At 41.9% G+C, this 19,180-nt stretch overlaps 1 protein-coding gene and 1 long non-coding RNA gene across 3 annotated transcripts in view; one reads left to right on the top strand and one right to left on the bottom strand.

The window, feature by feature from the left end:
* The window catches only part of TMTC1 (transmembrane O-mannosyltransferase targeting cadherins 1), a 337,062-nt gene that overhangs the window by 105,613 nt on the left and 212,269 nt on the right, over window positions 1-19,180 (bottom strand). For both annotated transcript variants that reach the window (XM_069585452.1, XM_069585453.1), the window contains exon 10: window positions 1,641-1,808. In XM_069585452.1, coding sequence (XP_069441553.1) covers window positions 1,641-1,808 — 168 coding nt within the window. The remainder of the gene's footprint in view (window positions 1-1,640; window positions 1,809-19,180) is intronic.
* On the top strand, window positions 388-10,337 carry LOC138437700 (uncharacterized). The gene is made up of 4 exons (XR_011256123.1): window positions 388-508; window positions 1,695-1,832; window positions 2,899-3,184; window positions 9,752-10,337. It is a non-coding gene; the product is annotated as an uncharacterized lncRNA (long non-coding RNA).

Genomic DNA, 19,180 nt, shown 5'->3' with positions numbered 1-19,180 from the left:
TAAGCACTGCACTGAAGTCCGGGATATGACAGGAACAAAACAGGCTCTGCAGCCTAAAAATGAAAAACAATTCATAGAAAAGGAAAAAAAAAAAAAAACAAAAACAAAAAACAAAAATCAGAGTAACAGGTCCCTACAGTACCCACGGAAATAATGATGGTGACACTGATAATGACAATGACAATAAATGACATGTAATAATAAATAAAGACATGCATGCCAAATTACATTTTTTTCTATTAAAAAAGTTAAATTGCCAAGTAGCAAAATCAGATATATTGTTTTAAGTGGACTTCCTCAGCAGAAGTGAATTTGCTTTTGCTGTATTATCTCAGAGGAAGCCAACTTCCCCCTCATCACCCCCATGGAAGTTAGAGGAGAGTCTTTGGCCAGTTCTGTCATCTCAGTGCCCTGATGGAGGACAAAGGGCAGGCACATGACTGAAGTTCAGGCTCAGTTAGAAGACTTTATCTTCCTGGGAACTGTGATGTGAAGAGAGAAAACTGGGGTAAGTTTACCCTCCATTGATTCCTTTCCAAGTATTCATGTCCCCTCAGGACAGACTATTCAGACAACCAGTCTGCTACACACTTTCAGTCATTTGCCTCCAAAGAATAAGTGTAGGGTACCAGGTGATCAGGGAACCAAATAAAAGCACATTGACTGAACTGGCCAACTGGGCCACAAGTGAGGACAGAAGCTGGAGGCAGGCAAAAACTAGGAACTCCTAGAGACTGGGAAATACTCAAGGGAAGTCAGGTGTGGCTGAGCCAGGAGCCCAGGAAAGGTTGCCTGGGCTGTGGCATCAATGAGACAAATCAAGTCCAGAAACACAGCATGATGAGTGACCCAAAGGATGTTTATACTTTAGACATTTAGAACATTGTTGTATTCGTGGCTCAGATGGTAAAGAATCTGTCTGCACTGCAGGAGACCTGGGTTCAGTCCCTGGGTTGGGAAGATCCCCTGGAAAAGGGAATGGCTACCCACTCCAATATTCTTGCCTGGAGAATCTCTTGAACAGAGGAGGTTGGCAGGCTACAGTCAATGGCAACAGTCAATGGTTGTAAAGAGGCAGACACGACTGAGTGACTAACACTTCACTATATTCTGAAACAGCTTCTACATCATATAAAAATCTACCAGGAGATGAGAAACCATTTCCTGTTCACAATTAATGTTCCAAAGTAAAGCAACTAGATTACAGATCATGACTTAATGTCCTGAAACATTTTAAAGAAAATGTAGCATTTCTCTTCCTTCTTGCTGTGCACTCACCTTTCCCTTTCACTCAGCTGAACAATGGAATTAGACTTATTGTTTCATTTTGTTTATAGCTGATTTTACAGCCCAGCTTATCATTAAGACTTTCCATCTCAATTCACAGACCCCCCCAAAGTTTCCTGTGATCCTTATTTTCATCAATTCACTTAGAATGAGCTCCCATAAAACTTAATATACTATTCGAAAAACTGAAGTCAAAACCCAAAATAAAAGGACATTTTCCATTTATAACTTCACTGAAAAACACTTCTGGAGTCATAAATATCACCAGATCCATGTCACCTGATTTGTTTGGAAACAAATACATAAGCAAAGAAATAACGGGAAGAGATTCACTTTTATCCCTCTAGTCATACCTGAATAGGGACTCTCTCGATAGCCAAATTTCATTCTGTTTCACGGTTTTCCAGGAGAAAAGCAGCAGTAGCAGCACCGTGGACATGCTCAGGGTGGTGGCTCCACAACGATTCAGCCACGCATACAGCTTGCTCAGTCCATGCACGAAAAGAATGCAGTAGCCCATGCTGGAAAAGAAAGTGGAGAGGCAGGTGAGTCTGAGAGTGTGATGGAGGCCTCTGAGCATTCCATCCCATGCAACTAACTTTCAAACAGAGCCTGTGCTATGATAGAAAGACAGACATAACCTCCCTGTCAGATACAACATTTCCACGTCAATGCCCCAGTGGGCTCCACCAGCACATTTGCTAGTTCTCTGCCCGAGTGTGGAGAACCACAGGTTCATCTTGTAGGCTCCTGCTCCTAGATTTCATCAGCTCATGCATCCAGAAACATCCATCCTGTATGCTCTTGGGTCTTGACTGGACCCTCTAATCCAATCTCCCTCATCCTCCTAACATTGTATAACCCTTCTGGCACCATGTTGCAAATTTGGGCCCTGAGGCTTGAGAGAGACAGTCCCTGGGGGACTATCAGATCCTGAGAGGGATTCTGGTCACCAAGGAGTGTTGGATTTGGTCTCCAGAAACATGCCACTTAGTAAGTCCCCACTCAGGCAAAAGTCCTTATGCCTTTCCTTCCTGTGGGAAGGAAAATCCTTTCACAGGCCGACTCTAGAGCCTGGAAGCTTGCAGCTCATCATGGACAAGCTTCATTGATCTGATTCTCATGCAGACTGTGGCCTGGCTTTCCCAAGAGACAAGAAGAATCCTGGAGTGGGACTCTGGCACATTGTGGTCACATCTCTGAAAGCTTTGGCCTGGTGGATGGAACATGATCCCTCCCATCACCTATGCACCCACAGAGAGGCTTCCTGCCTGCTGACTGGCCTCAGAAAAACACAAACATTTAGCTTCTACATTTCAGTCATTTTTTTCCTAAGATGACAATATAAATTATTACAGAATATTTTAACAATGAAAGGAGCTTGTGTAAAGAAATCCTACATGAGTCAGACACTAATACTATAAGAAACCCTAAATCAATACATCTCATTTACTTTGCTCAACTATTTATTTGTTCTCTCACTAGTATACGACAGGCAGTATGCTGGGCACTAAAAATACAATTATAGGTAAAACACAGAATATATACCTCCCACTGTTACAGGCACCAAGAACATAACAGTGGATAACACAATCATTCCTCTCCTCCTAGAACTCCCATGGAAGGAAAAACAGCCAACAGACAAGTAGAACACAGAGTGCTGCTGTGCTGCGAAGTCACATCAGTCATGTCCGACTCTGTGCGACCCCACAGACGGCAGCCCACCAGGCTCCCCCATCCCTGGGATTCTCCAGGCAAGAACACTGGAGTGGGCTGCCTTTTCCTTCTCCAATGCATGAAAGTGAAAAGTGAAAGTGAAGTCACTCAGTCGTGGCCAACTCTTCGCGACTCCATGGACTGCAGCCCACCAGGCTCCTCCATCCATGGGATTTTCCAGGCAAGAGTATTGGAGTGGGGTGCCATTGCCTTCTCCAAAAATGCATAGTAGATCACACAGAATACAATACGTTAAGCAGAGAAGAATCAAGTAGGAAAGAAAAGGTGCAGACCAGGCTGAGGCGGGGAAGATGAGCTGTTCATATGGATGGTTAGGGAAGGCCTAACTGAAAAGTTGACATGTGGACCAGGTACTGAAATGCAGGAGGTGCACTCTGAAGGCACCCATGTCCCCAAGACCAGCTGCCTTCTCTCCCTGCCTTCATAAAGCAGCACCACAGAGGACCAATATTTATGGAGCACATCTGATGTGTTGAGCACATTCTTGTCAGGAAGTCAGCTCATCCTCACATCCCTGGGGTTCACTGTTAGCAGCACTGAATTCCTGATACTGAACAAGAGAGACAAGGACATTTGCTGAATTTGGTCACATGGCTCATGCACAAAACACCAGGAATTCCAGATTCTAGAGTCCACACTCCATCTACTGTCCTGACATTGGGCTTCTGCCTTGACTGGTGGATGCCTGTGTTCCTCACACCTTATCACACAGCTTCGCCTGCTTCCTTCCCAAGCACTCCATTCACGAAATCTCAATGGTCTTTAACTGTTTCCTTGTAGGAAACAGAGCAGCCATCTGGCAGAGCAGTAGGGAAGGGAAACACTGGGATCCCCACAACTCCAGAGAAACGTGGCAGAATACAAGGATGACTAAGATAATAGCAGCCAAATGAACTATTTTATACGTTTGCACACTTGTTGAGTGTTTCCTACGCGTCAGTTCAGTTCAGTATGCGTCAGGTGCTGTGCTAAGAGCTTTATGTGGACCTGTCCACTATATCTGTAGGGCTTGGAACAAGGATAGTACTGGCTTTAAATATATTATCTAATTAAAAAACTTAATCTTCAGTATCTTTGACTTCATAAATGAGGAAACTAAAGCTTTTGTTGTTGTTGTTCAGTTGCTAAGTTGTGTCTGACTCTTTGCAACTCCATGGACTGCAGCACACCAGGCTTCCCTGTCCTTCACTATCTCCCAAAGTTTGCTCAAGCTTATGTCCAATGAGTTGATGATGCCATCCAACCATCTCGTCCTCTGTTGTCCCCTTCTCCTCCTGCCCTCAATCTTTCCTAGCATCAGGGTCTTTCCCAGTGAGTCAGCTCTTCATATCAGGTGGCCAAAGTATTGGGGCTTCAGCTTCAACATCAGTCCTTCCAATGAAAATTTAGGATTTATTTCTTTTAGGATTGACTGGTTTGATCTCCTTGCTGTCCAAGGGACTCTCAAGAGTCTTAGAGAATTTAAATAACTTGCCCACAGCTCCAAAAGCTAGGAATAGAGTCAGATCAGAAGTCTCATGACCCTAACATTCTGCTGTAATTCAGGAGTTGGCACACTTTTTCTGTAAGGGGCCAGAGAGTAAATACTTCAGGCCATATGGCCTCTGTCCTTCCTACTCAACTCTATCTTTGTAGCAGGAAAGCAGCCATTGACACTTATGTAAACGAATGAGCATGGCTATGTTCCAACAAAATGTATTTATAAAAGCAGGCGGTGGGCCAGATTCCACTCACAGGCCTGTCGTTGAGCCCTGCTACGGCCAGCACGAGGGGGAACAGCTCTCCTTCCACTCAGCACAGGCCTTGGGATCAAGTAACACAGTCATTTTCTTTCCAGAAGTCTTTGTGTTGACATATGGTTTAAAGAAATGTGAAGCCATATAAAATAATCTCCATTTAGGTTTGCAAATTTCTCAGAGGATATCACATTCTTAAGAACCTGAACACAATATCAGAGATTAAGATGCTTCTCTATTACGACATTTCATCTTTCAACATCTGCTTTACTGCGGCTCTCAGCTGCAGGGGGTACGACTGCTCTCTTCATTGCTGGGGCAGCTAAAGCCCTCATTTTGAAACTGGAAAAATCAAGCAAATGAGAAACTACATACTTTTTTGGCCTCCAGGAAAATGAAACCAGACTCCAGTTTGGTCCGGCTAACCTGTTGAAGGAAAATGTGGACTCTGACTAGAGATAGCCACAGAGAGCCCAAAAGAGTCAGTGCAAACAGCTGACAGCTGACAACATCATAACCTGGAGAACCAAGAACCCAGCTGGCTGTGGAATGGCTTAGCTCAGTACAGAGAGGCATTTTCAAAGCACACTTGAGAAGCACCACAGCTGTCCGAGAGAAGGAAGCATAGAAATACTCTCTCATTCACAGGCCACAGGTATCTCCAATTTCGAATGGATTTTATTGACAAGCTGCTCAGCATGCAGCACTTGTAGTAACTAAAGAAATTTGCATCTCTCCTTGAAAAGATGCAAATCCAAAGAGAGCTGGATAGGAAATATGAATCAACAATGTCTGTCCTTTCAAATTAGAATAAAAAAATGTTTACACCTGTTGTTTGAGAACTTTGTGAGCAGTTAATCATCCTGCAAATAGTACAAATGTACTTTCAGGAACCTTAAGTGGAAGAAGTTCTTAAGTGATAAAAGTAACAACATTTTCCCTTCCCATTTACATCAACCTGGAGAGATGACAATTTTCTATGACTGGGCCAAGCATTTAGTGAAATTTACTTTAGTTTCACTTTTTGTTTAATTATAATTATATGCAGCAAAGAGAATCTTTCAGCTGTTAAGGAAGAACTGAAATTCTACCTTTTAACTTAACAAGCTTAAATTACCCACTGAGTGTACTTATAAGTAGCATTAATGATACAAGACAGACACATTCTTTCTCTTTTATTACTCTAAAAAATTCCCAACTTTAGACTGTTGAAGTGAAACACATCCCTGATTAACTTCACATTAATCTATTGAATCCCCATCTGGAAATTTATCTGACCTTAAGATCTTATTCTGGTCTCATGAATGCTGACCCCAAATGGTTAAACAATAAAGCCCTGGAACCTTGGCCCCAGAACAAGTGTTTGATGCTCTAGCAAAGGAAACAACAGGAGTCAATGGTGGCTCCTCAAATCAGATTGAACCCAGAAGCTGGCAGTTCCATGAGCCCAGGCTCATCAGTGTCCCATCTTATTGCCATTTCATTTATTATCTCAAACATTTGATGGATGGGGAAATATCCCCAAAGATGGAATGTATCTGGATGTGAAAGTTTATTCATAGTCTAGAGAAAGGCATCTATTGTGTATTTCCTTAGCTCCGCATCCCAGGGGTGCTAGGCTTGGAATTGAGAAGCTTTTTAATGTTTATATTCTGTCACCTCCACTGGCTTTGTTCATAGTAATCTCTCCTAAGGCCCACTTGACTTCACACTCCAGAATGTCCAGCTCTAGGTGAGTGACCACACCATTGCAGTTATCTGGGTCATTAAGAGCTTTCTTATATAATTCTGTGTATTCTTGTCACCTCTTCTGAATCTCTTCTGCTTCTTAGGTCCTTACTGTTTCTATCCTTTATCGTGCCCATCCTTGCATGAAATGTTCTCTTGATATCTTTAATTTTCTTGACAAACACATCCACAATTGAGTGCTATTTCTGCTTTGGCCCAGCTGCTTCATTCTTTCTGGAGGTATTAGTAATTCCCCTCTGCTTTTCCCCACTAGCATATTGGACACCTTCTGACCTGGGGGCAGGGGCTCATCTTCAGTGTCACACCTTTTTGCCTTTTCATTGGGTTCTCGTGGCATGAATATTGGAATGGATTGCCATTTCCTTCTCCAGTGGACCATGTTTTGTAAGAACTCTGCACTATGACCTATTTGTCTTGAGTGGGCCTGCACAGCATGGCTCATAGCTTTGCTGAGTTACGCATGCCCCTTTGCCATGACAAGGCTTTGATCAACAAAGCGAAGTTGTTTGTACTACAATCACCTTGAAAGGCTATTGCACAGAGTAAATGAAATAACACATGGATGTGTTCTCTGAACTGAATACAGGTATCAGCATTCTAAAGTTCATGTGTGTATTAGGTACTCTACTACATCAATTAGAGTTAAGAGCAAGGAGAGATAAGAAAGCCTTCCTCAGTGATCAGTGCAAAGAAATAGAGGAAAATAATCGAATGGGAAAGACTAGGGATCTCTTCAAGAAAATTAGATATATCAAGGGAATATTTCATGCAAAGATGGGCTCAATAAAGGACAGAAATGGTATGGACCTAACAGAAGCAGAAGAGATTAAGAAGAGGTGGCAAGAATACACAGAAGAACTGAACAAAAAAGATCTTCACAACCCAGATAATCATGATGGTGTGATCACTCACCTAGAGCCAGACATTCTGGAATGTGAAGTCAAGTGGGCCTTAGAAAGCATCACTACGAACAAAGCTAGTGGAAGTGATGGAATTCCAGTTGAGCTATTTCAAATCTTGAAAGATGATACTGTGAAAATGTTGCACTCAATATGCCAACAAATTTGGAAAACTCAGCAGTGGCCACAGGACTGGAAAAGGTCACTTTTCATTCCAATCCCAAAGAAAGGCAGTGCCAAAGAATGCTCAAACTACTGCACAATTGCACTCATCTCACACGCTAGTAAAGTAATGCTCAAAATTCTCCAAGCCAGGCTTCAGCAATACGTGAACCGTGAACTTCCAGATGTTCAAGCTGCTTTGGAAAAGGCAGAGGAACCAGAGATCAAATTGCCAACATCAGCTGAATCATCAAAAAAGCAAGAGAATTCCAGAAAAATTTCTATTTCTGCTTTATTGACTATGTCAAAGTCTTTGACTATGTGGACCACAACAAACTGTGGAAAATTCTGAAAGAGATGGGAATACCAGACCACCTGACCTGCCTCTTGAGAAGTTTGTATGCAGGTCAGGAAGCAACAGTTAGAACCAGACATGAAACAACAGACTGGTTCCAAATCAGGAAAGGAGTATGTCAAGGCTATATATTGTCACCCTGCTTATTTAACTTATATGCAGAGTACATCATGAGAAATGCTGGGCTGGATGAAGCACAAGCTGGAATCAAGCTTGCCGGGAGAAATATCAATAACCTCAGATATGCAGATGACAGCACCCTTATGGCAGAAAGTGAAGAAGAACTAAAGAGCCTCTTGATGAAAGTGAAAGAGGAGAGCGAAAAAGTTGGCTTAAAGCTCAACATTCAGAAAACGAAGATCATGGCATCTGGTCCCATCACTTCATGGCAAATAGATAGGAAGCAGTGGAAACAGTGGCTAACTTTATTTTTGGGGGCTCCAAAATCACTGCAAATGGTGACTGTAGCCATGAAATTGAAAAATGCTTACTCCTTGGAAGGAAAGTTATGACCAACTTAGACGGCATATTGAAAAGCAGAGACATTACTTTGCCAACAAAGGTTCATTTAGTCAAGACTATGGTTTTTCCAATAGTCATGTATGGATGTGAGAGTTGGACTATAAAGAAAGCTGAGTGCTGAAGAATTGATGCTTTTGAATTTTGGTGTTGGAGAAGACTCTTGAGAGTTCCTTGGACTGCAAGGAGATCCAACCAGTCCATCCTAAAGGAGATCAGTCCTAAGTGTTCATCGGAAGGGCTGATGTTGAAGCTGAAATTCCAATATTTGGCCACCTGCTGTGAAGACCTGACTCATTTGAAAAGACCCCAATGCTGGGAAAGATTGAAGGTGGGAGGAGAAGGGTATGACAGAAGATGAGATGGTTGGATGGCATCACCAACTCAATGGACATGAGTTTGGGTAAACTACAGGAGTTGGTGATGGACAGGGAGGCCTGGCGTGCTGCAGTCCATGGGGTCGCACAGAGTTGGACACGACTGAGCAAGTGAACTGAACTGAACTACATCAATAAAATATGTTGTAGATCTGTAAATACACCTCAAGAAACATAATTTCCAGACTGACCCAAACTGTCTAATTTACAGGCCAGATATAAGTCCTTTAAGAGCATTCAATAAGAACACCTTCAAAACTTCAAAATACTTTATACAACATTGTTTCCTTCTGAAAGGTATGATTCACATAACATTTTTATAGAAAAAATACTGCAGAAAATAAGGTACACTGGTCCTATGTGAAATACATGTGGCCGTATAGTTACAATAATGAACATCCATAGACTTCAAACATAAAAAAGCACTAAGCAAATCTTCCGTTAGACCCATGTCAAACCTTTCTCTATTGTGTCTATCTTTGTGAAAGTGAAGGAAAAGAAAATTGTAAACTCTTTGTTGCACTAATGCATAGTGAGGAAGCTTTTGTATTCAACTCTGATAAGACATAAAGTATTAACTGGAAGTTCGGGTGACTTTTAAGGATAGAGAATTGTTTTATTCCTTTTTTCAGGCTAAGTACTGGACAGATAACAGGAGGTGCTTCATAAGTGTGATTGAACACTGTGGTTGAAGGCATCAGAAACTACAACTGTGTAAAAGCCCCTGTGTCCTTGTCTTTTGAAGTAAAACGTTGACTCGAGCTAATGACTGGGAAATAGGAAGATATAGAAACAAAGAAGAGCTCTCGGGCTAGGGAACTGGTAAAAATTTAGACTATGATTCTGCCACACAGCAGAATCACCCAACTCCCAGTTCCCTAAAATATATAGATAAAGTTCTGAAACACATTCTTAACTTGTTTTTACTAGAAGCAGATCTCCTCCAGATGAAAACTGCTGACCACCAGAACACAGACCCTAGACTGGTTGAAACCAGAAGATTGATGATGCTTGAAACTTCACCTTGATGCAAGCCAATTCAAGAACTGTCCACGAGCTGATCACACTCTGCTTCTTAACCACTGTTAAACTCCTTCCTACCCCTTCTAGGGTGGGTCACATAGCCTTGAGGGCATTAGCCCACTGTGGTCCCCTTTGCCTGGCAAAGCAATAAAAGCTGCTCTTTTCTTTCCTTTTTTTTTTTTTTTTAATGAGCTGTATTTTCTAAATTTTGTTTTATTTTTTTCCTGTTTTCATACAGTATTGAAAACAAAACTCAGCACATTCACATTTTCCCGAGGAACTGTAAAGATGATCTCTACAGGGATAAACGTTGTAAAGCCTGAAGCTCAGTCAACTGATGTTGAAAACTCTCAAAGGGAGTAAAGGCTTGATCTGAATGGTCTAGAATATGTACTGTAATTTAATAGAAGAGATGGTCATCTTAATATTTAATGATTTAAAAGAACTTCCCAGTCCATCCGAAGAGTATGGTCCAATAGTAAATCAAGTTTCTGAACACATTTTGTGCTACATATGTGTATACTTTGTGATCCTCAGGTGTTCTACTACACCCAGAACTCTGTCTCTGTGTTTCTATTCAGCACCAGTGAACAGAGGCCAAATTTTGACAACAAAACTAACACGGAAACAAAAGTGAACTTAAAAATGCATCAGTTCAAAGTGGAACCCAAAGATGACTATCACCAGGGTGAGATACTTGAGGTGTCATGTTTCCCTTTGCAGGCGCCTCCACTTGGCTTATTTCCATCTCAGCCTGGTTCAAGTGGCCACATCCAAATTTTCCATCTGAGCTGAAAGCCAAACACCTCGAAAGTAACTGAATCTACATCTAAGATGTCAGAAAAACCACCTTCTCAAACCTCCTACAGCATACTCAGCATTAGGACCTGAATTCTGCCACTAATTCTTCCACAAACTACCAAATTCTGGAGTCGAGCATCTTCACTTTTGAAGCAAAAGCATAATGGCCAGACAACTCACTAGCTGCTGCTATACCCGTGTTTCTTCCCCACGTGCTGTGGCACATGTCGGCTTATGCATGCTGAGTCATGCAGTCAAGTCCGACTCTTTGTGACCCTGTGGTCTGTAACATACCAGGCTCCTCTCTCCATAGGATTTCCCAGGCAAGAATATTAGTGTGATTGCCATTTTCTCCTCCACGGGATCTTCTCAACCAAGGGATGGAATCTCCGTCTCCTGCATTGGCAGGTAGACCCTACCTCTGAGCATCCAATGTTCTTTAATGTTACACAATACTCTCTAATGAAGCATGTATTTTTCTGGGTATTATGAGAAAACACAGATGTACAAAATGGTGGTCCCACCTCTGACAACCTGGGCTTCTAAATGAGTGGGGAGGATATTTTAAGATGACTAAAATGTATAGAAGAAGTCCCTGGATTGAGATGTATTTCCCAGGACAGAATCCAGGCACCAAGGAAAGAAAGAGATTCACTAATAAAGACGAGGGAGTCTTAATGGAGGGGAGGTTGCAATAGCGATACATAAGTCCACTTACATCCTCCAGGCAAACCATGCAGGACACTGGGAGTGTGACACCTTCATGCTAGTCTCCCTTCCACTCCCAGAGGCACATTCCATAAGCTCCTTCAGTATTATGTTTCAGAAAGCTAGCCTGATAAGCTAGGCTTGCTCACTTTTTTAAAAATTTGAGATACGAGTGATACACTAGTGTCAGGTATCTTTCTATTTATTGTAAAATGATCACCACAGTAAGTCTAATGAACATCCATCAGCTTACATACTTAAACATTTTTTTTCTTGTGATAAGAACTTTTAAGATCTATTTTCTCAGCAATTTTCAGTTATACAACACAGTATTATTAACTACACATTACATGCCCAGGGCTTCTTTAACTTATAACTGGAAGTTCGTGCCTTTTGCCCACCTTCACCTATTTTGCCCACCCCTCACACCCCATCTCTGGGAACCACCAATCTGTTCTCTGTGTCTGGGAGCTCAGTTTTTTTGTTTCCAATGGAGTACAACTACTTTCCACTGTTGTGTGAGTTTCTGCTATACTATGAAGTGAATCAGCTGTGTATAGGCCTTATATCCCCTCTGTCTCGGACCTCCCCCCTGTCACCCCCCTCCCCCAGCCACTGCGCCCATCTAGGTTGTCACAGAGCACTGAGTAGTGCTCCCTGTGCTCTACAGCAGCTTCCCACCCGCTGTCTTACACATGGTCGTGCATATACGTGACTCTCAATCTCCCAGTTCATCCCACCTTCCCTTTCTCTCTCTGTGTCCACCTGTGTGTTTTCTACATCTGAGTTTCTATTCCTGCCCTGGAAATAGATTCATCTGTACCATTTGTCTAGATTCAACATATTATTTTTTTTCTTTTAAGGGTTGTTTATTTTTGAGCACATGAGATGAGAAAAGAGACAGAGTTTTGTAGAGCAAAGCAAGAGGAAGAAAAGCGCTGGAGAATGAGAGGCCTGTACTATGTTGCTTTGATTTCCTTCCACTTTGGTTCCCACAGTCTTCTCATTTGTACAGGATAGACTGAAATAACGGCTTGTAATTACCTAGTATAGCTTACAAACATTTTGCACATGTATTATTCTATTCAGTCTTATCTGAATTCAGATTCTACTCTCCAAATTTTACTTTCAAATCATGGTTTCCAAGACATTTACTGCTCTCCATTTAAAATTCAGAAACAAACATTTATCTTTTATAACTAACAACCTAACAAGGTTCTATAATATTAAGGCTTTGATTCCAGCCTAGCAAATAACTGTTCAAGTTTATCCTCCCTTTATCCAATAGCCGAGGACAATTAATTGAACACAATAGAACGGACTAGCTGATCCTCAGCCCGTGAGCACACTGACCTCCTCTCAGCTCACTCACTCCTTCTCACTACTGTTCTGTTCTATGTGATCCACAGTCTCTAGATTTATAACACAGTCATTTGAGTCCCTTTGCAAAGTCCTACTGCTTCCTTTCTGGTCATGACAGTCACCTAGCCCACTCACTCCCATGATGACTTGGTGACTGACCACTAGTCTGGTGCAGCCCAGGACCCTCCCTACTTGGGCCCTGCTCTGGAGAGTAGCCTTCACAAGACAAGATCCAGCTTCTGGATCTCATCTCTCTTCTTAGTTGAGGTCTCAAGGGGCTGGATGGAACAGTCCATGCTGGCACAGCAAGAGCAGAGAGACAAACACACTGGAGTCAAATCTTCCCATCCCTACCCTGTGGTATTCTGAAGACCAACGTTAATTGCCTTTTGAAACCCCAGTGTAGGGCAGCAGAGGGACTCAACATGTCGGACTTAGTACCATTCACCTTGTGAGCAATCTGACCTGTGCTTTGAGCCTGGGTTTAGATATTAGGCTTCAGCACAATTCCTGAGTCTCTTCTCATGACTTGATATGGATATGCACACATCTGACCTGTTCTCATGGCTGCAGCTTCTCTTGATAAGCTGCCTGCACTATCACCACTTGAATGGGAGCATCTGCCATTGCCCCTTGTTGTCTTACTTCAGTGATTAGGGTCCTATTTCCTCCTGGCAGGTACTCCTTATTGCTGCTAAGCAAGGACACCCCATCAGTTCATGAGGAGGCCCCACACCAGGGCTGCCCAGACCAACTTCCAGTGCCCTCTGCTGGACCCTGCAGAGGGCCTATCCACATGGCAGGTGGACTTCCCCTCTTCCTGCCCCACCATCAGGGGATATGTCTCCCTTTCTCTACTTGGGTATCATGCTGAAACTAAGCAGACACAAGTGGTCCCATTCCAGTACAGGACAAACATGTGTTTCAGACCTTAAGAGGAAAAATTCATGCTTTACCCAAGGTTATTCCAAGCCACAAAGAGTGGAACTTTGGAGCTGAAAGGAACCTTTGAGATCATGTGGCATCCTGATAACTGGAGTTTAGATTTCCTGAACTGCAAAATGTCCAAGAAGGAGGAGCTGAGTAGGGGAGAAGAAATTAATGGAGGGTTGCACTCTCAATCTCCAGTGTGGCTATAGGCAGGGATAACCGTGGCATGAAGATATAAGCAACATTTGGGGACCACCAGGCAAGGCCAACACTCAGATTTTATAGACAGGAAAGTAATCCTCAGGATGGCCAGGCAGCGTGTTGATTCCCAGGTCAGTCTTCCTTTCACTGGATGTGCTAACGTAAGATTTTATTGATAGCAAATTATTTTTCTGTTGATTTGTGTATTCGGCAAAACTTTGATTCACTCTCAATCATCACTCTCTTCCAGCAACTCTGAAGGAGCATACGCATAGAGGGCTTATCAGTAGGGGTCCCCAATGTCAGATAACAGGGCTAGTGTTCCTTTAGAGGTAACATGTCTCATTTTGCATCCTGAGAAATAAATAACCTGTGTAAGATTACAAATTCCATTTTAGAATTAGTAGGTATGATTTGAAGGTATTTGTCAAAACTGAAAATGGAAAAGAGTCACCTTTTCCCCATTTTTCCATGTCTGATGTGTCCATTAGCTGAAGAACTATACAACTCAAGTCGTATCCTTTTTCCCCTCAAACACGTTATCTATTTAACTTCTCCTTCCATGGTCCCAGTTTTTCTTGATCAATTCTGTCCACATTCTTGTTTCTGCCTTCACTTACCCCTGTCTGTTCGTCCCTCTCCCCTCATACATGTTTTCTTAAAATAGTTCAGGAATTTGCTCCTTGACACTAAAGTAAATAAATCATCCTTAATCTGGCATCTGAATGGATCTCTGATCATATCCTCTGATTTTATTTGAGAGCTCTCAACAACTATGTCTGCTTCATTGATTCTAAGAAATTTTAGTCCTTTGAAGCATTATAAAGTGGTTTTTATGAAATACAAAAAGTAGCCATTAAATTATATGCTACTCTTGAGATAAGAACAAGAGATCAAAACTTCTGTGAAAGAATGATTTAAGCCCTGAACTCCCCTGCCTGTTCAAAAAAGATATCCATAAAACTGGCATTTATCACCAGAAGAAAAGATTATTCCAATTGCTTTTGGTGGTAAAACATTGACCCTAAAGCCATACAACAGTGTGCTAAATAGATAGCCAATTTCTGTTCCTTTTATCCACAGATTTCAAAGTGCAAGTGAGAGGCAGGTGAGATTTTGGATCTTCGCTAGGTCAGGATGGAGGGAGAACAGAAGCCGAAAGATTTAAGTGACTTGTTCATTGTTAGGCAGAGAGGCGGAGGATGAAAGAGAACTGTGAATATGACTCATTCTGGGTGTTTCTTGTAAAATGGCCAAACCAGCCCCCTGGGGCTGCAGGGATCCCCCTGGGGTTCAGTGAAGGTGGACATGACCTCTGTAGTGTTCATGGATGGGATCTTAAAACTCAGAATGGGATCCTTAACTTGAACATTCAGTGAGCAGGAAGTTCATCTATCAATTGAACTTTTAATTTCATCTTCCTTTTGTTGGCTAAAGTTTTGGAGATAACACAGATTTTCTGCATTGATGAATTTCTATATTAAAGATGATGATCTGTATCTTCAAGAAGGCCAGAATACATGGTGCATATTTTCCTCAAAGCAGCTGGGTGTGAATGCAGTGGGGAATGGCTCTTTCTTGTTGAGCTCAGTAATGGGAGGAAAGCCATGCAGAGAGGATTCCCGTGTGTTTAAAAAAGCTTGGACACATGCTTCAGCATTGTGGAAGCCAGCGTGCAGGTTTATTAAATGCACTGGCTTCACCTGGTGCTCTGGCACTTTCCAAGGGACACTTGCAGTTGTCTGTAACATTCTTTGCAGCCCTAAAGAAGATTCCAGCAGGTCCTTACCCAACTGTCTACCATCCTCCACTGAGATGGGCCAGCTGGTCTCTGCTGAGTATAATCTTTTTAGGAGAAAGTACCCATTTTCATGAAAACTGTCACCATGGGTAACCAGCTCCAGCAAAGTTACTTAAGTCTCTTAAGTCATAGTACAGAAGTTTCACCACAAAACTTTGATTTCTGACCCAGTTGTACAACTTTAGATAAAAGGAAATCCAGCGCCATAATTAATATGGCTCCCTTGTGGTACTCATTACAACAGCGACCGTGAAGGAAGGCTGGGGTTCATGAGAAGTACAATGTCTCTCTCAAAAACTCCTCAGCTTCCTCTGACTCCAGGCTCCCAGAATCAGAATTAAACTCTCAGGTGTGTGTTCAGAGCTGTGTATCTGGCCTGGTCACCTGCCCTCTTCATCAGCTCCAGGACCACTTCCCTGTCACACGGCCTTGGCATCTGCTGAGACTATAGCTTTGGAGGGGAAAGAGTCCTGGCTGGACACACTGATAATGTGGATCTGAATACAGGAGACGCTGGGCAGTAGAGACAAACCCTCAGAAAATGATGACTTGGCATCAGCACTACAATGCATAGATGCAGGAACTTGGAGAGGAAAGGCCAGCCATCTTTTAATAAAGATCAGTTTCCTGAAACTGATTTTTGGATGACTTTGCATCAAGTTTGCCAAATGCAGCAAAATTCAAATAAGTTCTCAGAGGCAGGCACGTGCTGTTGGTAATATTGATATTTTCTTTATATTTCACACTTTTAATCCCAATCAGCTTATTCCTAGCGGGAAAAGGGCAGTGGTACAACTTTGACTATTTTGGAGCAAAGGAATGGAATCAGAGAAAGGCCTAGCTATGACATGGCGGCACCGGGAGGGCCAGAGCTGGATGATTCTGTGCGTGGAGGACACACCTGCTGGGGTGATAGAAACCCCTGGCTTTAAATAAGATAGCTTACACACGGTTGATGACAATATTATGGGCTTCCCCGGTGGCTCAAATGGTAAAGAATCTGCCTGCAATACAGGAGACCGAGGCTCAACCCCTGGGTCAGGAAGAGCCGCTGGAGGAGGAATTGGCAATCCACTTCAGTATTCTTGCCTGCAGAAATCCATGGACAGAGAAGCCTGGCAGGCTACAGTTCTTGGGATTGCAAAGAGTTGGACACGACTGAGTAACTAAATTTCACTTTTTCTTTCATAGTGTTTACCTAAGTTTCTCTTCCAGAAGAATGAAATTTAACCTCTTATTTAAAATTCCAGCCTTTCATTTCCTCAAAAAATTTTCTCTTGTATTTGGATTAGAAAAGTTCACTGCCCATGTAGTCAGAACCTCAATGGCTGAGGATTCAGATCTCAGGACTCCTAAAGTATCAAGTGCTGATTCCAAATGGAGTTGAGCTGAGAGTACTTAACTGTGCTCAGATTTTCTTCATCTTTTTCCACTGAGCAGAATACTGAGGTTACTATCAGAGAAGCAATGTAAGCTGGAAGGTGACAGACGGGTCAGTAGACAAGGATCCATAATCCACCATTTTGCCACTTACTAGCTTTATCACTTGGAGAAGGCAATGGCACCCCACTCCAATACTCTTGCCTGGAAAATCCCATGGACAGAAGATCCTAGGAGGCTGCAGTTCACAGGGTCACAAAGAGTCAGACACAACTGAGCGACTTCACTTTCACACACTGGGGAAGGAAATGGCAACCCACTCCAGTGTTTTTGCCTGGATGGCAGAGCCTGGTGGGCTGCAGTCTATGGGGTCGCACAGAGTTGGACACGACTGAAGCAACTTAGCAGCAGCAGCAGCAGCTTTATCACTTGGACAAGTAACTTAACTTAGAGCCCAGGCATTACTTTTGTAAAATGTGTATAATGGTATCAGCTATCTCAGAAAGCTGATATCAACAATAGTAACAGTTGATATTTACTAGTCATGTACAATACAAAGCATTTTATAGTTTTTTATATGACCATCTCACTTAATGTTTATAATATCTCACTGAGTTCAGTGCCATTATCTTCATTTTACATAGATGAGAAAACAGACCTAGGGATGTCACACTCACATCACACTATGACTGTAGGAACATGTCTTGAACCACCACATACAGCATGCATTAACTGAGAAAACAAATATAACACACTTAGTGTTGTGACTGACATACAATAAAGATTCAACAAAAGTTCTGATACAATTAGACTGTGATATTATTTTTAAAAATATCCAGACCCATCAAGTGTTTAGATTGAAAGGTGCCATTTTGTGTTTAATCAGCAGTTAAAATCTTTGGTGGGGGGGGGGTGGTGGGAAGAAAAACACAAAACCCAGAGATTCACTAATTTTTGTAGCCTCAGATCTAGTAGAGCATGCTGGCACAGGTGCTCTGTGAATATCTCTTAAGTGAAGAATGAACAGGTTCTGCTTGGAATCAGGAGTACTGCAGACAAAACCTGACTGAAGCCACTCTCAGCTGCTCCAAGCAAAAACACATGTAGAGCAGACACTGAAGTCTGCCTTTGCCCACCATATTCCTTAGTACTGGCAAAGCCTCACAAGCTTGTTATCTTAAGGCAACACAGAATGCAAAGAAATTGTGCTGTATTTTTGTCTTATCAAGTAGTTCTTATCAAGGAATAATCTCCTTCCCAAATTGTGCTGTAGACACAAAGAAAATTAAAGGCCACCTTTTCATTAACCAAGTCAAAACAAGAGACTGTAAAGTCTTAGAAAAGCTGTGAGGTACTTAGTTTGAGGGAAGTTAAAGGTTATGAAATTCATTTCTAATTATATGCATTTAAAAATTCTCAATCAATATCCATAAATGAAATTAAATCTTCTTATTTGTTACTTAAATTAATTTTATTTAAATTAAATTTAAAGTTAACAAATTTCTAACTCAATATGAATGAATAATTTCCTGATAATATTTTGGTTTATTGTATTTATTTTGTTGCCTTTTAGAAAAGTTCATTCTTACTCATAATTCATAAAATCACTTAATTTTAGGAAGCTTATTAAAATATCTGTTTTAAAAATGAGAGGGAATTTTCTGGCAGCCCAGTGATTAGGACTCTACTTTCACTGCTAAGGGTCAGGTTCAATCCCTGGTCGAGGAACTAAGATCTCATAAGCTGCACAGTGTGGCTTAAATAAAAGTAAATTAAATAAATAAATAAAGCTCTATAAGTTAAAAAAAAAATTCAGTTTGTGGACTTCCCTGGTGGTCCAGTGGTTAAGAATGCATCTTTCAATGAAGGGGATGGGGGTTTGATACTTAGTCAGGAAACTAAGATCCCACATGCCACGTGGCAATAAAGCCCATGTGTGGCAGCAAAGACCCAGCACAGCCAAAATAAAAATAAAGAAATAACGTTCTAAAGTTTTTAAAAAAAAAATGAGTGTAAAAAAAATCATGTTCTGCTTAAGGTCACACAATAGATAAATGGCAGAACCATTTCAGGGACATTTTCAGGCTTCTGGAGAGAAACACGGCCTTGGAATGCTGACATTTGAATAAGACAAGAGAACGGACAAGCGTCAC

Source organism: Ovis canadensis, chromosome 3 (genome assembly GCF_042477335.2).
Source record: "Ovis canadensis isolate MfBH-ARS-UI-01 breed Bighorn chromosome 3, ARS-UI_OviCan_v2, whole genome shotgun sequence".
NCBI classification, from domain to species: domain Eukaryota; kingdom Metazoa; phylum Chordata; class Mammalia; order Artiodactyla; family Bovidae; genus Ovis; species Ovis canadensis.
This window is presented reverse-complemented; position numbering and strand designations above follow the sequence as displayed.